At 54.2% G+C, this 22,278-nt stretch overlaps 2 gene segments (V, D, J or C); both read right to left on the reverse strand.

The window, feature by feature from the left end:
* The window catches only part of LOC102149846 (immunoglobulin gamma-1 heavy chain-like), a 172,383-nt gene that overhangs the window by 18,909 nt on the left and 131,196 nt on the right, over positions 1-22,278 (reverse strand).
* Positions 1,999-11,384, reverse strand: LOC102148644 (immunoglobulin heavy constant gamma 1-like). The segment is given in 7 exon segments: positions 1,999-3,305; positions 3,860-3,990; positions 5,151-5,471; positions 5,547-5,876; positions 6,009-6,119; positions 6,373-6,666; positions 10,982-11,384. Coding segments are annotated over 7 exon segments (1,287 nt in total).

Below are 22,278 nucleotides of genomic sequence, written 5' to 3' on the forward strand. Positions count from 1 at the left end.
GGCCTGCTCTATGGATTTCAGACTTGCCAGCAAAGCCCCCTACAAGCCCAGGAGCCAGTTCCCTGAATGGAATCTCTCTCACCGGCATCTGTGTGGATGTGTATCTGGCTGTAGCCCTCGCCATGACCCTATCTGCGTGTCTTTGCCTGTCTGTCTATCTTCATCACCACCTTCTCTCTATCTTTATCCATCTCCTGATGGTTCTGTTTCTCTTGAGAACCTTGACTAATCGCCTCTGAAAACTCTAATGTCAAGACACTGTGTGCACGTCCGACGTGGTTGTTACATTTGATGCTCGCTTTCGAGTTTCACTCAAGTAGTAGCATTTTGGTGATGACCGTGTCAGCCAGCTGTGCCAGGCTGTGCTGTGATAACACACCCCCCAGATGAAGGGGCTGCAGCCTCCTGGGCTTATTTTTCTCTCACAGCCACGTCTGCTGCAGTTTGGCTGGAGCTTCTCTGCTCTAGGATACAGCGCAAAGGAGCAGACCCTTTCTGGAACATGTCATTCTCAGGGCTGAGGGACAGAGCCATCATGGTCCATGCAATGAGCACTCCCGTGCACAGCCTTTGGCCCAGGCGGGTGTCCATGGTGTCATGAGCATCCTCATCCCCCGGGGCAGCATGCCACGGAGGGGTGGGGCGGGGAGTATGCGGACAGTCACTGACTTGCTCCCGGATGAGGACACGCACAGGGAGCTGGGAGCCCGCTGCCTGAGAGCAGGTGTGTCTACCAGGCCTGTCCTCTGTGCCCTCCTGGGTCTGTCATTGTGTTGCCTGATGCTGATGGCACCTGACCTTGTCTGGCTCTTCCGACACTGGCTGTGGCTGGACCCCCGGCTTGTTTGTCTCTTTCCCCTGGCCTAGCATTCTGTAGCCTACACGTGAAAAGGGCCCAGGGATGGTAAGGTTGGCTCACCAACCCAAAGCTATGCCAATGCAGAGACCAAGCTGCACCATGGAACCTCCCCCAGTCCACTTCTGTGCTGGGTCCTGGGCTGGGTCCCCAGGTCTCGAGAGCAGGAGTCTGGCAAATGAATGTGGATGCCTGGAGGAGGGACCAGACTTCCCTGCAGGACTGCAGGGCTCCTGTGGAGATGGACGCAGGGGGATACTGAGTAAGAGAGGCCGGCACAGACCAGGCCCTGGGTGGTGGGGAGCGTTCTGCTTGGAGCATTAGGGAAGACTGAGAAAGGAGGCCTGGGGCGCAGAGCTAAGAGAAGGGTCTGTAAGAGTTTGCCGGGTGCATACAGGGAAGGGACACTGGGAGAAGGGAACAGCATGAGCAGAGACTCGGGGTGGGAGGCAGCGAGAGGGACCCAGGTAATCGATTGCTGAGCATGCGGGACAGGGCGCTGTGCGTGTGTGTTCCTGGAACCAACTCCTTGTTTTGAGCCGAATTGTGTCGTCCAAATTCCAATCTTGAAGCCCTGACCCTAGGTCCTCAGAATGTGGCTGTATGTGGAGCTAGGGTCCTTCAAGGGGTAATAAGTTACAATGGGGTGGGCCCTGATCCAATAGGATTGGGGTCCTTATAAGAAGAGGGGTCAGGATGCAGACACTCACAGATGGAGGACGATGTGAGGACACGGGGAGAAGAGGCCGTCTACACGTCCCAGAGAGTGGCCTCAGGAGAATCCCCTGCTGACGCCCTGATCTGGGGTGTCCCGCCTCCTGAATATGTGAGTTACAGCCGCCCATGCTGACTAATACACACCCCACACGTGGTCCTGCTTCTGGCCTGGGCCAGTGCTGGACGCTCCTCCTGCCGGGGCCCGGGCTGGTCCTGCTCCCCACAAGGCCCGTGTACCCCCTCTCTCCTCATCACACTGTTTCCGGGCCGCCCTCCTCACCCTCGGAAGCCCAGGGGCTGGAGAGCCGAGGGCAGGAGGGGAGGGAGGACTGGAAGGTCATGGAGCTGTGAGGGTGTGGACAGAGCCCCGATGCATGACTCGGCCAGGCTGTGGGTTCCATGTGGCATCAACATAGGCAGTTAAGGAATTTTCCAGGTATTTTATTGTTGTTCTAGAAAAAGAAACTGTAAAGACAATCCAGGGGCTATAGAAACTTCAAGAAGGAGAAAAGCTATCCAAGCTCCCACTGTGGGCTTTCCTTTGAGCCGTCTCTCTGTGCAAGGACCTGGCAGGTGGGGCGGGGCCGCCTCTGCTTCCTGTGCTCATCCATGTCCTCCCCGTCCAGAGATGCTGACTTGCCCTTTGTTCAGAGTCGTGAGGGGGCACTGGTTCCTGGGTTGGTGAGGTCGGGGGTCTGGTTGGGTCCACCTGGCCCGGCTCCCTGAGGCCTCGGTTCTCTCCTTGGTGGTCTCGTCTCTTCCCTGTGCCCCGTGGAGCAACCTGGAGTTCCTGTGGATCGTGACACAGGCCCTGCCGAGCACAGGACGGAGTGCCTGCTGCCCTGCTCTCCTGGCCCTCTTCCACTTCTGTCCATCAAGGCCATATCCCGATCCCGCCCCCTTGGTGAGCTAGTCACTAGGCTCCTCCCCAGGAAGCCATCTGGTCTGACACTGACCCTCCCCAGGTGGTGCCGCCCCCACCCCCCAGGGCTCCTGCCACGGCCATGGGCGCAGGTCCTCCTCCTAGCAGTCTCCTTAGGTGGTGGTGATCTGAGTGACTATGAGGGGCACACCCAGAAGCTTCCCTGCTGGTTGATGATGGCCCCTGGGTCTCTGGGCCTTGATGGCAGATGCTCCCACTCAAGGATCTGAAACCGGGCGTCTCCTCTTGGGACCCCATGTCCTAGAGCATGGCATCATGCGGTTCGCATGCAGGCCCAACCCTGCCCAGGTGGCCATGGGAAGGCTGGTCCTCCACCTCCTCCCTGGTGACTGACACACCGACCTGTGGCCGTCCTGGTGAGGGATGTTTGGCCCCGAGGCCTCAGCGTCCACACAGGTCCGGCAGCTCTTAGTGGCTGCTGTGGCTGGGCCTGTGGGAATCCATTAGCCCCGCTTGGTTACAGCTGCTGTCCACTCGATTGTCCACTGGGGGTCAGGGGGCAGGATGCAGCCTGTGGTGGCTCCAAGGCCCGAGGGCGAGGTAGGGGTAGAGGTGGCCATGAGGTCACAGGGCAGTAGGTCAGCGTTTGGCGAGGTCAGAAGCAGAGGAGCAGGTCTGCACAGCAGCTGAGCAGCATGACCTGAGGGACCCGGATGCTGTCTGGGGTCTGGGGCGGCCCTGGACGTCTGCCCAGGAGGAACGGCCCTAGACCCCTCGCCCGATCATGTTCCTGTAGTCGGGGACGATCGTCCGCTTCAGCTCCACCACCGAGGAGAAGATCCATTTCACCTGCAGCAGGCGGGCCAGGGGTGAGCGTGGCCTGGACCCAACGCCGGCCTCCGCCAGGGCCTGCCTGCCCTGCACCCGGGCAACGTGACGGTGGGCGGGCCAGGGGTGAGCGCGGCCTGGACCCAACGCCGGCCTCCGCCAGGGCCTGCCTTCCCTGCACCCGGGCCACGTGACGGTGGGGGGTCGAGGGGAGGATGACATGGGGACATGGTGGGGACAGCGAGGGGACAGGGAGGATACAGCGATGGGAACGTGTTAGGAAAGTGAAGTCTTAGAGAGCGGACAGCAAGGGAACAGTGAGGGGACATCAAAGGACAATGATGTCATGGCAAAAGGACAGTGATGAGACAATGAGGGGACAGTTGTGGACAGTGAGGAGACAGGGGAGAGTGAAGGGACACTGGTGGAACACTGTGCAGACATGGAGGCGTCAGTGTTGAGACAGTGAGGGGACAGAGAGGGGAGGGTAAGAGGATGGTGAGGGGACATGGTGAGGACAGTGTGGGGACAGCATGGTAACAGCGAGGGGACGACATGGGGACGGCCTGGCCCACCTTGTAGAGGGTGACGGTGGCGCTGTAGCACACGCTGAGCAGGAAGAGCGTGATGAAGGTGGAGATAGTGGTCCACAGCCCGTCCAGCTCCCCGTCCTGGGCCTCGGCACAGCTCTCGTCCAGGACCATCTCTGCACAGGGAGGGGGTGGTCAGTGCTGTGCCTGCCCGAGGGGGCTGGGCAGGGCCAGCGGGTCCTCGGGGGGTGATTCTGTCTGTGGCAGAGTGGGCGGGGCAGGTGGGATCCCTCAAGTGGGCTGGGTCAGTGGTGCCCTGAGGTCAGGCTCTGTGCTTTGACCTCAGTCCCCCATTCCTCCAGCCGGGACTCTGAGTCTTGGCCAGTGACCCAGGTCTCATCACTGACCCAGGTCTCAGCCGGGCCAGTGGGGGACCAACCGTCTCTTCTGCTCTGACCTGTGCAGGGCCCTCTGGTGAGAAGGCGCCCGAGTCCTGCAGGATGGTGGCTCAGGCCCTGCCGCCTCTCTCTCGGGGAACAGGAACTGAGGGCAGGAGGGTCAGCAGAGCCTTTGGGCAGCTGGGCCCCTGCCCCAGGGAAAGGCCGAGACAGGATTGGATGTGTCCCCAGTGCATGAGCCGTGGGAGTGCTGGGGACAGCTGGGTGTGGGGGTTTGTGCCCCAGGGAAGCAGAGGGCTGGTTTTCGGAGTTGGTCAGTGTGGTCAGTGTGAGGACGAGCACTGGGCAGCCCGTGGGGCGTGGGAGGGGGTGGGGTCCAGCTGGTGTCCAGGCTGAGGGTTCAGGAGACCAGGCTCCGTGCTCTGTTGGGCAGGTGCCAGTTGCCCTTGTGTGAGGATCCAGTGTGTAAGGCCAGCTCTGTGTGTGTGTGTGTGTGTGTGCATGTGCACATGTATGTATGTGTGTGGAGCTGGTGTGTGGGCTGGCACTGCTCAGTGAGAGGGGCTTGTTTTCAATGGGTCTGGACTCAGTGCCCACTCAAGGCCACCTGCCTCTTTGGGCTTGGCAGCCGATCCTGCTCTCCTGGGTGGCCTGCACAGGTTCCCACACTCTGGGTCTGATCCGAATGGGACCCACTCTCCCGTAATAGTGACAATGTGGCCTTGGAACCTGGCTGCACCGCTGCCTGCAGGCCTGGCCAAGCACCAGAGCTCTGCCTCAGAAAGAACCACGACTGCGTCGCAGGGTCCCAGGGCCATGCTGGGTGCTTTATTTCATGCTGGGTGCCCGGGAAGGTATGTACACAGGGGTGGGGGCTCAGGTGTCCTCGTGAGGAGGGAGGGACGGCTCGCCGGGTGCCGGGCGTGTGGCTCATTTACCCGGGTTCTTGGAGATGTTCTTCTGCATGACGTGATTGTGGAGAGCCTCGTGCATCACCACACACGTGAATGTCGTTCCCTGCTGCCACCTGTCCTTCTCCACAGTGAGCTTGCTGTACAGGAAGTAGGACCCGTCGCTGTCCTTCTGGGCTTCAGTGGTTCTGTACTTGCCCTCTGGCTCTGGATGCTCATTGCTCTGCCACTCGACGGTGATGTCGGTTGGGTAGAAGTCCTTGACCAGGCAGGTCACGCTGACCTTGTTCTTGGACAGCTCATCTGGGTGCGGGGCCAGGACATACACCTGCGGCACCCGGGTTTGCCCTGTGGGGACAGGGGTCAGCACAGATGGTCCCTCCTGGGTGGTACCCTCCCCGTGCCCGTCTGCCCTGCCCTCACCTGTGGCCTTGGAGATGGTCCTCTCTACAGGGGCTGGGAGGGCTTGGTTGTTGACCTTACACTTGAACTTCTTTCCGTTCAGCCAGTCCTGGTGCTGGATGCGGAGGACGCTGACCACGCGGTAAGTGCTGTTGTTCTGTTCCTCGTTCGGCATTGTCTTGGCAGTCTTCACCTCTGTGCCGTCCACATACCAGGTGAACAGGACATCGGAGCTGTCATGGCTCACGTCCACAACCAGGCAGGTGACCTCAGGCATTCGGGTGATCATGAGGACGTCCTTCGGTTTTGGGGGGAAGATGAACACGGAAGGCCCTCCTAGCAGCTCAGGAGCTGGTGGGGGAAATATCGCGATGAGGGGGTCAGCACCTGGATGGGACCCCTTTTGGGCACTCGTCCTGCCATGTGCCATGCCTGTGCTCAGGCCACCTCCTGGGAGTAGAGGGTGAGGCCCGGCTGACTCACCTGGGCATTTGGGACACTCGCAGGGACAGGGTGGTGTAGTCGTCTCAACTGGAACTGTGGTTGTTAGCGGCACTGTAGGTGCAGGTGTCGTAGGCTTTGGGAGGACGGGCTCTGGGGACAGACGGCCCTGGGGTGAGCTGACGTCAGGGCCAGGTTTTGGCAGGTCTGAGACCAGCGTGCCTCCCGGGGCCCGAGGGGCTGGGTTAGGACTGTCCAGCCTGCCCCTGCTCTGGGCAAGGCAGAAACGCCCAGAAGACCCCTCCCTTTGCTCGGGAGGCCTCCCCCGCCGCCCTGGGGTCCAGGCAGGAGGGCAGAGCCTGGCCTGTCTCACAGGAAATGCCCTCCCTGCGGCCCCTCCTCTCACCGATTCTCTTGTCCACCTTGGTGCTGCTGGCCGGGTGGGCTACGTTGCAGATGTAGGTCTTGCTCTCCAAGCTGCTGGCAGGCACGGTCACCATGCTGCTGAGGGAGTAGAGCCCCGAGGACTGCAGGACGGACGGGAAGGTGCGCACACCGCTGGTCAGCGTGCCCGAGTTCCAGGACACGGTCACTGGCTCTGGGAAGTAGCTGGAGACCAGGCAGCCCAGGGCCACCGTGGAGTCAGATGTGGTCCCACAGCTGGGAGCCAGAGGGAAGACCTTCGGGGCTGTGGTGGAGGCTGCAGGAGAGGAGGCTTGTGAGACAAGGGCCTCCCTGTGAGGGTCCGGGGAGGGTGTCAGGTGCCCAGCGCCCATGTACATTGAGAAGGTGTGCAGACTAGATGTCCCATGTGGCCACCTGTCATCCATGGCTGGTGGCTCTGCAGCCACGGGCTCTGGACTGGTCCCCTGGTCACCACTGGATGACCATCTGTATTAGAGCCTCTTTGAGGCACCTGTCCCCTAGTCCCTGCTTAGGCCTCCTGCGGGTGGCCCACCTGATGGAGCCCCTCTCTGAGCCCTGACCAGAGGCCTCTGTTCCTCGTGGGCTTCTGCTGGTCTCCCAACCCGCTGTCCTGCTGGCCCAGCCCGGCCCTGCCTGGCGCAGCAGCCCCTCCTCAGGTGTGGTGGGCCTCTGCCCCACATGCCTGTGTCGGCTCCAGACCCTCAGCCCAGAGCCCTTGTTGTGGCCTGTCTCCGCTTACCAGGGCCTGTGTCTTTTGAGTCAGCTCTGCTGCCAGGCACCCTAGGCCCTCCTCTCCGACCCTCCCCTCACCCTGACGCAGCCCTACACCGCATCCCAGTCCTGACTCCGTCCCTGCCCTGGACCCTGTGCCTGCCCTGGACCCCATCCCTGCCCTGGATCCCGTCCCTGCCCTGGACCCCATCCCTGTCCTGGACCCCGTCCCTGGGAGTCTCCTTGTACCCCTCCCCTCCCATCCCTCTGGGCCCCCAGCCCAGCCTCCTTAATTGGCCTCTGGGCCACCCCCCTCCTCAGGTCATCCTGGCTCGGCTTCCTGAGCTCACCTCCGGCCCCTTCCTGCCAGCGCCGCCTGCCCTCCGCCCTCCCTGCTCTTGGGCCTGTCCAGCTCCTTGCTCACTGCAGAGCCCTCCTCCAGCTGTGGTCCTTCCCCAGCACAGCCGGCCCCTGGGCGCAGGCGGGAGCCCTGCACTGCCCTCGGCGCTCCTCTCCTCTTGGTGCCAGCCTCCCCAGGCCCCCGTGTGGGCCAGGGTGCAGCCTCCACCCCCAACACCCAGGCCCGGCCTGTCTCCTCCTCCCCTGAGTCCTGTCTGATCAGCCCCAGGGCCCTGCCAGGCCTCTCCCCATGATGGGAGCCTGGGCTCAGGCCCCCAATGGGCCCCTTACTCTTCCATGCACTGAGCCCACTGCGCTGTGCCACCCCACACTGAGTCCGCATGTCTACCCCTCTTGTCTCACGTCCCCATGAGAAACTGAAACAGGGCTAGTGCCCCCAGAGCCAAGAACTACATCTCATTTTGTCCCCTCAGGGGTGACCCCTGCCCCTTCATCCCCAGACACCTCCATCCCAGGCTACCTGCCCGCCCCCCCACCCCGCCCATGCGTCCAGCTAGTCACCACCCACACAGCCCCTCAACCAGCTCACACTCTCCTCCGGGTACAGGGAGCCTCACCAGATCCCCAGGAGCCTCCAGCTGTCCCTGCTCCTTATACCTACTGAGCTCCTGCCTCTGCAGAGCCCTGTTTAGGTCAGGCCATCTGTCCCTGGTCCCTGGAGCTTCTGGACAGCACCCTCTCCCTAAGGCACTCTCAGCCTCCAGCTCACCTATAGCTGCTCTGCCTGAGCTCCTGAAGATCCTGGGCAGCCCCGGGCACCTCCGGCCGTCGCAACTGCTGTGGCTCACTTATAGCTGCTCTGTCTGCTCCCACCCCGGAGATCCTAGGCAGCCCCCCTGCCGTCCTGCCCTCCCACCTGGCTCTGCTCACTGTAGCTGCCCTGTATCTCCCCCCAGGAGCTCCAGGGTGGCATCCGGCTCCTCTAGCCCGGCCAGCCCCCAGCTCACCTGCCAAGCTTACCCAGTTCCCCTGGTACTCCTGGGCAGCCCCCTGCCCCTCCTGCCCTCCCTCCTGCCCCTGCTCACCTGTAGCTGTTCTGTCTGCTCCCCAGGAGCTCCTGGGCAGCCTCCTGCTCTGCCAGCCCCTCAGGCCCCTGCTCACTGGTAGCTCCTCTCCCTATTCCCTGGAGCTCCTGAGCAGCCCTCTGCCCCACCAGCCCTCCTAGACCCCTGATCACCTGTAGCTGCTATGCCTGCTCCTGTGCAACTCCTGGCCTGCCCCCTGCACCTGCTCACCTATATCTGCTCTGCCTGAGCTCCCGAAGATCCTGGGCAGCCCCGGGCACCTCAGGCCGTCGCAACTGCTGTGGCTCACTTATAGCTGCTCTGTCTGCTACCACCCCGGAGATACTAGGCAGCCCCCCTGCCGTCCTGTCCTCCCACCTGGCTCTGCTCACTGTAGCTGCCTTGTATCTCCCCCCGGGAGCTCCAGGGTGGCATCCGGCTCCTCTAGCCCTGCCAGCACCCAGCTCACCTGCCAAGCTTACCCAGTTCCCCTGGTACTCCTGGGCAGCCCCCTGCCCCTCCTGCCCTCCCACCTGCCCCTGCTCACCTGTAGCTGCTCTTCCTGCTCCCCCGGAGCTTCTGGGCAGCCTCCTGCCCATCCTGCCCTCCCACCTGCCCCTGCTAACCTGTAGCTGCTCTGCCTGCTCCCGCGGAACTTCTGGGCAGCCCCCTGACCCTCCTGCCCTCCCACCTGCCCCTGCTAACCTGTAGCTGCTCCCCTGGAGCTCCTGGGCAGCCCCCTGCTCATCTGGCCCTCCCACCGGCCCCTGCTCACCTGTAGCTGCTCTTCCTGCTCCCCCGAGCTTCTGGGCAGCCCCCTGCCCCTCCTGCCCTCCCACCTGCCCCTGCTCACCTGTAGCTGCTGTGCCTGCTCCCCCGGAACTTCTGGGAAGCCCCCTGCCCCTCCTGCCCTCCCACCTGCCCCTGCTCACCTGTAGCTGCTCTGCCTGCTCCCCCGGAACTTCTGGGAAGCCCCCTGCCCCTCCTGCCCTCCCACCTGCCCCTGCTCACCTGTAGCTGCTGTGCCTGCTCCCCTGGGGCTCCTGGGCAGCCCCCTGCCCCTCCGGCCCTCCCACCTGCCCCTGCTCACCAGTAGCTGCTCTGCCTGTTGCCCCGGAGCTCCTTGGCTGCCCCCTGCCCATCCTGCCCTCCCACCTGCCCCTGCTCACCTGTAGCTGCTCTGCCTGCTCCCCTGGAGCTCCTGGGCAGCCCCCTGCCCCTCCGGCCCTCCCACCTGCCCCTGCTCACCTGTAGCTGCTCTGCCTGCTCCTCTGGAGCTTCTGGGCAGCCCCTGCCCCTCCTGCCCTCCCACCTGCCCCTGCTCACCAGTAGCTGCTCTGCCTGCTACCCCGGAGCTCCTGGGCAGCCCCCTGCCCATCTGGCCCTCCCACCTGCCCCTGCTCATTAGCAGCTGCTCTGCCTTCTCCTGTGGAGCTCCTGGGCAGCCCCTGCTGCTCTTGCTCTTCAACTTGCCCCTGTTCACCTATAGCTGCTCTGCCTGCTCCCCCAGGCTCCTGGGCAGCCCCTGCCCCTCCAGCCCTCCCACCTGCCCCTGCTCACCAGTAGCTGCTCTGCCTGCTCCCCCAGGCTCCTGGGCAGCCCCTGCTGCTCTTGCTCTTCAACTTGCCCCTGGTTACCTATAGCTGCTTGGCGCCCCCTCCCCCTCGGCTCTCCAGGGCAGCCCCTGCCTCTCCAGCCCTATCATCCCCTCCACACAGCTCAGGTTCCTGAGCTCAGCCCAGGGCTGCTGGGTCTCCCCAGGGCTCTCTCTGCCCCTTCTACTTCTCCCAGTGCCCTCAGCCCAGGTTTGCCCTCTATCCTGGGCTCATTCCTTTCCTAGCACTTGGCTTTGCCTCCTGGAGCCACCAGGTGCCCACCTCTCTCTGGCCAGCTCTCTCCTGGCAGAGACCCACCCTGGTCCCCCCTAGAGGTGCCCAGGACACCATGGCCACCACCTCTGACCCTGCCGTGGGGCTTGAGCTGGCTCCTTGGCCTGGACAGGACCCTTAGACCACCTGGAGGTCCTCTTCCTCTCCTGCTCTGAGCCAGCCCACTCTCTGTGCTCAAACCCATCTGTACATACTGGTGTGCATGCTGTAGCAGCTCAGCTCCGGGCTGGTCCTGACCTCAGCACAGCTGGCCAAGCGCAGCCCTCAGGCTTCTGGCCTCCATCCTATCACGTTCCTTGAAGGCCCTGCCTCCTCCTGCCCAGTCGACGTCCCTGGCCTCTGGTGCATGCAGCCCTGTGGGCGTGGGTGCATCTGCTAATGGCTCCATGGTGCCTGCGTTGGGTCGGCTTTGTGGCCTGTGGGCAGCCTGCTCTCCCCCGTGCTGACTCAGTTGCTTGAGCCCCTCGGAGTCGTCCCTGGGTGCCTGGGCTCCCCGCAGCTCTGCAGCCGATTCCACTGCCCCGAGTCCACTCCCTTCCCCCTGCTCTGTGGGGACCTCACTCACCGAGGGTCAGGGACATGGAGGCGGCTCCCCCGCACGCCCAGCCAGGGTCTTCCAGGAGCCCCCTCCCCTCCCTGCTCTGGCCCCAGGCGATGTGGCTCCTCGTGGCTTCGTGTTCTGTGTGTACGCTGCTTGCAGGAGTTCATAGCTGGGTCCTGGAGGAGTGAACACCCTCTCCACGACCCTCTAAAGACTAAGAGTGGGACTGAAACCGGGGGGCACCACTTGCTTCCTGAAGTTCCCTTTTCTTCTGGGTGGTTGCTGTCTCAGAGGGCCTGGGGGGAGTTCATTCGTGGCCGAGGCTGCCTCACGTGGGTGCATGGGTGTGGTGTGAAGCAGTGTCTGGGGCCCAGGGGAGAGTGCAGGAAGCCCGGGCTCACGTGCCTCTCTTCGCTCTCTCCCTCCTACAGGTATTATGCCCAATGGCCCCACCAAATGCCGGGGCACCCAGGCCTCTCACGTGAGCCCTCTGGTCCCCACACTCAGAGGACACCTCCCCCTGCCCCGGTCAGCATGCAGTGTGGACACAGGCTGACCTGCTCACAGCCCGCAGCCCAGCCCAGGGCATCATCCTGTTCTCCTGCCAGGACAGCCCTCCGAGTAGAAAGCCGTCTTCCTCTGGGTCCCTGCCTCTTCCCTCCGTCCCTCTCTGGCTCCATCTGTGGCCGGATCTCTGAGTGAAGGCTGGTAGCAACCAGGGTCCCAGATAAGCTATTCTTCCAGACACAGCTGTCCTCTGGGGACAGACAGAAGTCTATGTGCAAGGACAGAGTCCACGGTGGTCACTGGGACCCAAAGGTCTCCTCCATCTGAGAGACAGCGTGCTGTCCCTGTCCTTCCGCGTGTGGGCCAGGACCCAGCTGTCTGTGGGTGGGGGGACACGGACCCTCAGTGTCTTATGACTTGCAGTGCCGTGGCTCACCCAAGGCCCTGTGTGCACCCCTGGGCCGTCCCATCTCTTCCACATTAGGCCTTGGATCGGGGATCCCTGGGCGGCACCATGGTCCCCACCCTGGAATTGCTGGGGGCCAGGAAGATGACTGGATGTGAAGGCAGGCTTGGCTCCTTCCAATGGTTGATGGGCAGGGGCTTGTGCTGTGGCCGCTTAGGTGGGCCAATAGCAAAGTCCAAAGTGAACCTTCTAGGAGGTGACCTCAGATGTAGGAGGGTGCTGGCCCTCCCACCCATTGCTATCTGTAGCACCCTTTGGCCACCGGTGTCCTCAGAGCGACCCACGTCCTCCAACGGTCTCCTCCAGGTCCCTCTGCCTCCCCTACTGTCAGATCCTCACTTTCCACAGTTGGGGTTTCTCAGAGCAGCGCCCACGTCCAGGTCCCATATCGTGTCTGGTGGTTCGTGGGTGTGCTGTGGGCCACCCCACAGAGAGTGGCTTCTGCAGCTACTCTGCTGGTTTGCTCCTGTGTTGGTGGCCTGCAGGCAGCTCCAGGCTCTGTGGGCGGGGGCGCTCCTCTCTGCTCCACTCGCGTCAGCAAGGGGCTGGAAGGCTCCACCTGGAGTCCAGCGCCTGGGCTGGGCGGGTGCCCGTGTTCCCTCTGTCTCTGTGATCTTTCCATGGGGATTCCCTGTGCTGAGCGGTGCCCGGGCCTGACTCCCAGGAGGAGCCCTGTCTCCTTAGGTCCTGCTCTCAGAGACCCAGCAGTGGTCCCTCAGTGGCCCTGTCCCCATGGAGGCCGTCACATGGGTACCCTGGGGTCTGGTGAGGGAAGTGAACCTCTGCATGGGGCAGGACCAGGTGATGGAGGAGCCTGTGGTCCTGGGAATGTTGCTGTGGACACCCAGAAAACGCCGTCAGCAGCAGCCTTGGTGAAGGGAGTGCCCTCTGGTCCCTCCGGGATGAATTCATGATAATCCACCTCACACTCCCGGCGGCTCTGGCCCGGCCTCCTCTCCGTGGTGCCCACGCAGTTTTGCCATCTCTCCCACGGAAGGCAGCCTCCCTCAGTCATGGGCTCAGCACGCTGTGAGCATCGCTGCCCTTACATAAGAAGCATGTTCATCTATGTAATTTCTGGTCAGGAAATGTTGATGCAAATAGTCCATAGTCAATGTATAAATCAAAATGGGGGAGAGTTTATTACATGAGCCAATCTGAGGACTACATAGCCCAGGAGAACGACCTTCCCCAAGGAAGGAAGCACTCGGGAGCAGCCGGGTGTACAGGGAACATACATCACATATGACAGGAATATCCCTTTTTCTAGGGTCACAAGATGCTCCTAGCACAGCAGGTCAGTGGCCCTGAGAAGAGCACAGCTGTCAGTCATGAATCCTTTGTTTCTGGGAGGAAATGCTCATCTATAAAGAAATGCCGATATTGCGGGCATATCTTTAAGGGCATCATTCTTGCCTTTGATGCACTGTAAATGTTTAACGCAGATGTACAATGCATGCTCGACAGGCCATGGCAGGCCGTTCCAGAAAACCAAGGTCCAGCGGAATTAGGTTTAAAAGAAATGACTTCCTCATATACCTCAATATATTAACTTTTCTTATTGCTTTTCAAATATTTGTTGTTTTCCATGTTGAATCAATAATGTTTTGATAGAAAGCATTGATGATCAAAATATTGTTTCTTGGTGCCAGAGTGGTTGCTGCCTGCCATGGGTCCATCGTGTCCCTCAGTGCTAGGCTTCTGTAGGATGAGCGGATGAGCATAGAGGTACATATTAGCAGGGGATGCATGTGACAGGTTATGTAACCTTTCAGTAATTTTACATTGTTGCACAAATGTTGCACATGTGCTTTTACATGAGTCCTTATGCTTACATTGTTTACAATTATAGAACAGGTACAGTAACAATCATGATGACTGAATATTTGAAATGATTATTTTACAAATGATATTTTAGGCATAGTCTTACCAGAAGAGGAGATTCATCCAGGTTTGTAAGATCTGTCAGCCACCTCAAGTCGCTGGACAATCGTGGCTCAGGCCTGCATGCCAGTCTTACAGCACTGAGTAAGGGACATGTGATTAGTTTGAATATTGTGACTACTACAAGAATTTCAAGGAGTACCAGAAATAGGAATTGTAATCTGGATGTCAAAAGGGAAGCAGTACCTGAAAGGAGTCAATCAAACAAATGCAGACTGGGGGTGGGGGTCGCTTAAGGCATTCACCTGCTTTTCCATGTGCTTTAGCAGAGTGGACACATTGGAAGATTCATCAGGTCTAAAAACAGCATTCAGTTTGAATGAGTGCACATGTCCCACCTTGGGATGCTGTTAGACTATCTAAGGCCATTCTAATTGGAAGGACAGCCCTTCCCACTAAAGACATTTCAGTATTTTATAAGGCTATTCCAGGTTGACTACCATTAAGAGTTGTTCAGAAAATTTGGTCAGAGCCTCTATATGTGATATGACATTACTAGCCCCAAGGAGGGAAAGAATATAGCCACTAGATGATCATACCAGTGGAATAGTAAATGAGTCCATCTGGCCATAAGGAGAGGAAGATCAACAACAGATGTTGGCTCAGGGCAAATCCTTCTCTGCATCCATTAGAAGCCCATGGTGCAGTGTCCTAGCCATCTGGGTGGTAGCCAAGACCAGAATTTTGTTCACATAGCCACTGAGTTCCCTTAGGAGACCACCAATGAATGCGTGGCCCTTGAGACCAGTCTGTTCCAACCAATTACTTTCCTTACATGTGACAGTGTTCTGACATGACCTGGGCAATAGCCATCCCACATTTGTGTCCAACCTCCCATAGTTCTCACTGTAATAGCTTTTTTTATTCGTTTATTTGAAAATTGTTGGGGTAATTGGATGATCTGAATAACAGAAAAAGAGTAGCCATGACTGGGATCATTAATAGGATGGGCTTTTGCCATGTTTCGGGATCATAATTAGTATTGTTGGATGAACTTTGCACACCATAACTAGATCTTTCCATCATAATAAATTGCTTTAAGGCTTTTCAATCATGCCTTGAAAGAGAGCAACCAACCAAGTTACCCAAGATGTATTAGAAAGGGGAAGTTGGCCACATATCCAACAACTGGACAGATTTTTGTGTGTAGCAAAAGAATGTGTCCATTGTAAAAAGACATTGCCATCAGAGGCCCATTCTGATGTGGACTGAAAAAACAAACATAGTATCAGGAAAACCTTAAATGGCATTTTTGTGTTTAATTAAAAGTGTTTGGAATTACATTGTAATCTATCTTACACATTTGGAGGGGTAGAAAGCAAAGTATTAGGGTAGGTGACAGTTGCAAGAGTTTAAACCAGGAGATATAAGGTTGGGAATATAGGCCTGGTCTGCAGTCTTGGGACATCTGTCTACAACAGATCCATCTTCTTCTCATCCTGATGTGGAGGGATTTGTTTTGGTCAGTTGAAGTCAGTGTCAGAAATAGGAGCTGAAACCCACTCAAGTGGAGAAGCCGTTTTTTAAAAATGAGAACTGTGAATTCACGAGTCTATGCCTCTTAATTTTGCTGTGCAAGATTGGTTAAGAGTACCTGGTATGGTCCTTTCCAACCAGGTTGCAAAGAGTCTTTTATCAGGTGTCTTTTCCAATAAGGGAAATCTCCAGGTTGTAGCCCATGACCCTTAAGGTCTTCATCTCCTGGGAGCTTTGTCTCCTGCTGTGAAAGGAGTCCGCTACCGATGTTTCATGTCTTTTAGATGTATGAATGGCTACCAACCTTTCTTTCTTTTAAGTGCCTGAATGAGACCTTGACAATAATGTCAGATATCTCCCTTGAGCAAAGGTGGATCACGCATTCCCTCATGTAATTGCATAGTCATTTTGTTATTGTTTCAAAATGAGACAGCCAATTTTTACCAAAATATGTAGATCTAAGGTTGAGGAGCTCTAGCAGAAGAGCTTTTGGCCATGAGAGATGAAATGCTTCTGAAAGCTTTTCCAATTGAGTTTTGATTGCGCTATTAGTTAAAATGTTTCATTATTTCACCAAATGTCACAAGTAGATTTCATTATTTGTCTTGCAAAATGAGTTCCCCGGTCACTGTGTAACTCAGTACGAATTCCCCAAAAAGGAGCTATCCTTTGCAATAATAATTTACTTACTGCTAAAGCCATTGCTCTTCTGCAAGGAAAAGCCCCAACCTAATGTGAGAACACACAGATCATCACTAAGATATTTACATCCTGGAGATGGTGGCATCTGAACAAAGTCCAATGGCCATACCTCAGAGGGTCCCTTAGGAAGGGAAAAGAGGCTTTGTGACCCAGGAAGTGGTTTCCTTGGATTATAATTTGTGCATATTGCACAACAAGCATGGCTTTATGAGCTACTGTGGAAGAAAGTTTCTAAAAGTATTGTTTTCCCCATGAAATCAACTTTTCGGGTGCTCCATGGCTAATTTATGTATCTGCTGGAGCAGTGGCAATTGTGCTCCGTCAAGCACGAAGAGTATTTTCTTGGGCCCAAAACACATCTGTGTGGTGGCGTCAAAAATTCTCTCTTTTCGTTGCCATGTTTAACAGAGTCAATAGAAATCAGGGGACATTCTTGAGGCTGGACAGCATGTCTATCCCAGTGACGTCCCTGCTCATCCTTTAAGTAAGACACATTTGTAAGCCAAATTAGATATTAAAATGTATCCATGGTCATTTCTTTCCTGTGGTGCTGGATGCAAGGTAGCAGAATTAAGACAATGACTAGAATTACAACTGATAGCATCATACAAAGACATATTAGAATTTTTTCCAAAAATTTTATATAGTCTCTAAAACACTTATATCAATAACATATATGCATGCAACAATATTCATAAAGGAGACTTAGCCTCACTTATTTGACATACTTCCCACGTAACCTAACATACCAAACAAGCCTAGTTAGTTGAGTATCTCCCTCTTTCTAGGAGATGAGAACATATTCTATGAGACATTCCCAGGGCCCACCAGCAATTCTCAAAATTACTTTCAGGTGAAAAGAAAGACTTCCTTTCAGATTTGAATTTTGGGGAAGCTTGTCAAAAATATCAAAGAGTTTTCAAACACTTGGTCAAGTAGAATCTTAGGTCACTGTGAAACAATCCATTTAACCATGGTGACAATTAAGGATTTTCAGGCAGATACAGAAAATAAGAAATCTGTCAGGAAATCCTTAGCTGCTGTGATTAAAGACCTGACAGAAACAATGCAGGAAACTCATCTTGATAAGATGTAAAATTCTTTCCCTTCGGGCACACTGCTCAAAAGTAAAGAAAAACCTTTCACAACCCCTTTATGAAGAGCAGAGCAGAATCCCGAGAAAATTATCCTTTTAAGAGGAAAAAAACCCAAATTCTAATTTTTGTACCAGCTTACTTTTGATTTTAAAACGTTCACTTTTTAAACTTAATTTTCATCTTAGCCAACCTGACAATGCACAAACTCTCTGCTCAGGGCTCCTTTTCCAGAAACCTTCTGTAACTTTGTTTTTACATTGAGAATTTTTCCTATGTCCTCTTTCCTCCTTCCTAGTAGTTTAGGACAAATTTAATTTCTTCACAAAACAAACAAAACTATTTCTATTCCTTATATCTTCTTTACTGAAAACATGCGTCTTGATTTCTTTAATTTCTTACATTGCTGTCCTGTGTATCGGTGGACCCACAGATACTGTCTAGAAACCTATACTTTCTCATGGAAAATTTCTCAGCATGGCACAAAACATGTTATGAATAAACCCAAGTGTTTTTCTAGTTTTCCTGAAATAGGAATCCAATGGCAGATAAATCTATGTTTAGTGATTAATGCCTAATACTATATCTCGTGTGGAGTCGAGTAGTTACGCAATAAAGTTTATCCATTAGTTTAGAAAAATTATAAGATTTCAAGTTACCAAAAGGTTTTGAAATTATTTTAAATAGTTATACTGAAACACATAATTATTGTTAAAATTTCACCCAAACACTTTTATCTTTTTCACATCTATTTAATTTACTTGTTCCCAATAATCATATTTAGATCGCCACAAACTTCATGAGATGTTAGGCAAAATCAGCTCTTATTCTAAGTATTGTTTGCTGACAATCTTTGTAAGAAGGACCACATGTCTGTATCATGCCTAATGCTGATAATTCTAGAAACATGTTTATTTCAATGAAACTCAAAGACTTAAGGAAGTCTTCATTTACCAAAGATTGTTTTATATCAGATTAACTTGAAAGACATTTGGGTTAGTTTTCATTCCATTTATATAAGTGTTTACTTTAAGCTAATCAACTAGAGCTCTTTTAGCAATTATACACCTGGTGGTAAAACTATCACACACGGATAACATGTATAGAGACGCACACAGAGACTCCACAGCTATGGTTTTAAAACTACTGCTATGAGTCAGGTAGAGTAAGGCAAAGTTCACCAGTTATAAAAGGTAATGAATCCAAATTTTGTTTTCAGCTTTTTCTACTAATATTTTTATAGAAGACACTTAAGATGCTAGATGTTTGGCAATAGAGCTTCCATAGTTGTTTTTCTCTGCTTTTTCCTTTTTTCCCCTTTAGTCTGAGGAATTGGTGATGGACTCGAGAACAGTTCCTGGAGAGTTTACAAGCTTTTTGAGATAAAGGAAATGGGTGGAATCTGAACTGCCTCTAGAGCTGCATTTCCAGTTTTCCAAAGATTTTTAAGTTAAGGACAGTTGCTCTTAATTTCTAGGAATTTGGGTTGTAACTTAAACATATGTCACAGGTTGATCTACCCGTCCAAGCACATCACCCTTCACTTGCTTCATTCCCTCTCGGTGCTTAGTTTTATTTTAACTTGGGGAAGGAGGCCTGTATTAGAAAATTCCTATCAGCCTCCGAATATCAGTTTCTAGTTTGACCAATTCCTGATCATAAGTTGCTAAATCTTTTCAAATCTCTTATCCGGTTTCACTGTGAAAAACAGTTACCATCCCTGGCCGTGTTCATTCCTGGTGATAAATCCATGAATGTTTAATGTAGCAGTTTCCCAGAAAATCTCTCAGTGTCTTGCCAACTCTGGGAGGGTCTCATATTGGATCCTCCTTCAAAGAAAGGTTATGGGGGCATCTGTGAAGCCATGACCTAACAGACTTTTCTTTCACTTCTCTCTTATAACTTAATTTTTTGTTAGCTTTTTGCAACAAAACTTTCAACAAAATTATTTTGTAATTTTGAAGTCATTGCTTTTAAGTGCATTTTTAAAATGATATTAGCTAATTGGAGTGCTCCTTCGAATGGCCAACGTAACTCCCCCAAGGCTGGTGGCAGTTTGGTGGGGCCCTTAGCCACGGATGGAGTGCAAGTCGCATTTCTGTCCAAGCATCTGTGACCATAAAATGGGGTGTAAATGCATTTTTGACCAACCGTTATCATGCCAAGCCTTCAGGACAGGAAACAAGCTTAGTAAGATCTGCAATTCTTTATAATTTTTTATAGATTCTAGAACAATTCTAGATTTTGAGCAATGGTCCCAAAGGTGGCACACTTGACTCTTTAGGGGTTAAAACTTTCTCTGTTACATGGCTCTTAAACCTTGTGCAAGAAAGGTAAGTTTTGGAAGCTCAAAGGAGCCCAGTGTGGCCAGTGTAATTTTAATTTACCCAGGATTACCTTGCCAGCTGTTTACAGTTATCACCATTTTGTTGAGCATGTTCAGGTGTCATCATGAAGCCAGCCAGAATTTCAATGGGATGCTGGCTATTCATGAACTGGTCCATTGGGGCTGGCTCTGTGGCCGAGTGGTTAAATTTGCGTCCTACACTTTGGCAGCCCAGGGTCTCGCTGGTTTGGATCCTGGGCCTGGACACGGCACTGCTCGTCAGCCCATGCTTAGATTGCATCCCACAGAGCACAACCAGAGGCACTCACAGGTAGAATATACAACTACGTACCAGGGGGCTTTGGGGAGAAGAAGAAAAAAAAATAAAAGAACCGTTCAGCTTTTAGAAGTGTGGTTTCCCATTTTGCTTTTAGTTTCATTTTACCATAAAGTCTGAACAATTTCTAGCGATGGTGTAGTGGGTCGGAAATGTGCTGTTTGTGAGAGCCACTCCCTAGAAAGGTGTGAACACCCTCCCACACGCCTTGGTTTCCCCCTCCAGCAGTCTAAACCTGCCTTGGGGACTCAGATTGCTGGATGACCGATCCTTATGTGCAGGTACCCGGACGAGCCTTTAATCAGTTAATGTGAATGATCATGAAGGAGTTTCCTGTGGGACGGCTGCACGTTTCGTGGACTGATCCTTGGATACTTCCACCAAGTTCTCCATCACCTGAGAACAACTTTTGGCCAGAAGGAGCTGGTGTCCCTTCTCTTGGGAGCTGAACATGTTCAGACTCTCATTTCTCTATCAAATGACTTGTTCAGATTTTATAGACACGATTATTTCCAATTTAAAGCCAAATCAAAAAGGTCACCTTGCCCCACTCCTCCAAAGTTCCCTCTAGGGTCCCCTGGCCCAGGACATCTGCCCTAGTTTGCTCTCGCCTAGGACATTCCCTCTTGGTTCCTGTTGCCTAGGACATCCCCTCTACGTCCCTCTTACCTAGTGAATGTACCAGTACCCCTTTAAGACACCAAGTCTTACGGCTTGAAACAGCTCATATAAATCTCTGACCCATCCACTTAAAATAAGGAGGTCCAGACTTCAGGAGAGCTCACTGGGGCCACAAGAAGCATGTAGTGAAGCCAGGGTGGGAGCTTCAGTGGGCCCCTATTGGTTCCAAACCCTGGTTCAATGTAGAGTCTAGCCAGTGTCTGGTCAGTTTTACTGAAATTCTGCTGATTAGGCCTAGAACTGTCAACACAAACAATCAATAATCAATCTATGACTCAAATTGGGGTGAGTTGATTATATGAGCCACTTTGAGGTCTGTATAGCCTGGCAGAACGACCTTCCCCCAGGACGGAAGCATTCTGAGAAGTGGGTTGTACAGAGTGGTTGTATGTCATCCTGGAACAAGGGACATACATCACACAGGACAGGGATATCTCTCTTACTACAGTCACGAGATGCTTTCCTAATGGTCACGAGATGAGCACAGTAGGTCAGTAACAAATCCTTAGTTTTGTGGAAGAAATGTTTATTTATAAAGAAATGCTGATGTGGGGGTGAGGCGTACATCCCTGTGTTTAAGGGCATCATTCTTGGCTTTGGGTCGTTGTACAAGTTTACAGCAGATGGACAATGCATGCTCGACAGGTCACGTCAGGCCTTTCTGGAAAAATAAGGTCAGGCCGAATTAGTTTTAAACCAAATCACTTCCTCATATTCTTTAGGAAGTTAAGTTTTATTATTGAATTTTTTTTTTGGTGAGGCTGAGTGACTCCGAGCTAACATTCGTTGCCAATCTTCCTCTTTTTGCTTGAGGAAGAGTGTCACCGAGCTGACATCTGGGCCAGTCTTTCTCTATCTTGTATGTGGGACACCACCACATCATGGCTTCATGACCAGTGTGTAGGTCTGCACCTGAGATCCGCACCTGCCAACCCTGGGCCACCAGAGTGAAGCGTGTGAACTTACGCACTGTGCCACCTGGGCAGCCCCTGTTAGTGCTTTTTTTCATCATCACCAATGTTGAAGAGTTTGGAAAAATCCCCGATCGTGTCCTAGCTATTGGGTGTTAGGCCCACTGAACCCACTACCTCCTCTGTGCCCAAGGTTCTGGCAAGTCAAATTGGCATTTGCACATTGACGTGGGGTGCTCGTTTCTCCCTCCTGGTAGCCATGCTGTTTGCCCCTGGTTATGGTGGTACGGCTGGTGTTGAGGATGATGAGTAACTCTTGGGATCGTCACAGGGTTCTCAGGCACCAGGCCACTGCCATCCCCAGACCCATGTAGGGTGCTGGCCACTTGGCTTGAGAGGGCGTGACCGTGAGGTCTGGGTGTTCAAGCCACAGGGCTTTTCAGGATCCACACACACGTCCCCATCCGGCTCTGAAGGTCCCATTCTTTCAGACAAATCCTTTCACATGGGAAAGCCGGTGAGGCTGTGAACTTACCTCGTGCTGAGATGCTGTGACCTGTCGAGTGGGGCTCTGGGGCTGGCTTTCAGGAACAGTCGCCCTGTGGTCACAGAGCAAAGAGATGCTTTGAAGGTGTTCACAGAAGCCCTTCCTCTGGCCCTGTCCCGAACGGGAATGTCAGAGTCGAGGCACCATGCATCGCTGCAGGCCCTGCGGAGCAGAGATAAGACGCCCGCCCAGCCCGTGACCTGACAGCCCTCATTCCTCACCTCACCTGACCTGTCTGGACAGCATCTGCCCCACCCCCAGCCTTGCCTCCATTCCCACCCTCACTCCTGGCCGCTGCAGAGGCCACCTCAGAGCCGGATGGTTGCCGTG

This window comes from Equus caballus, chromosome 24, assembly GCF_041296265.1.
Source record: "Equus caballus isolate H_3958 breed thoroughbred chromosome 24, TB-T2T, whole genome shotgun sequence".
Classification (NCBI taxonomy): Eukaryota; Metazoa; Chordata; class Mammalia; order Perissodactyla; family Equidae; genus Equus; species Equus caballus.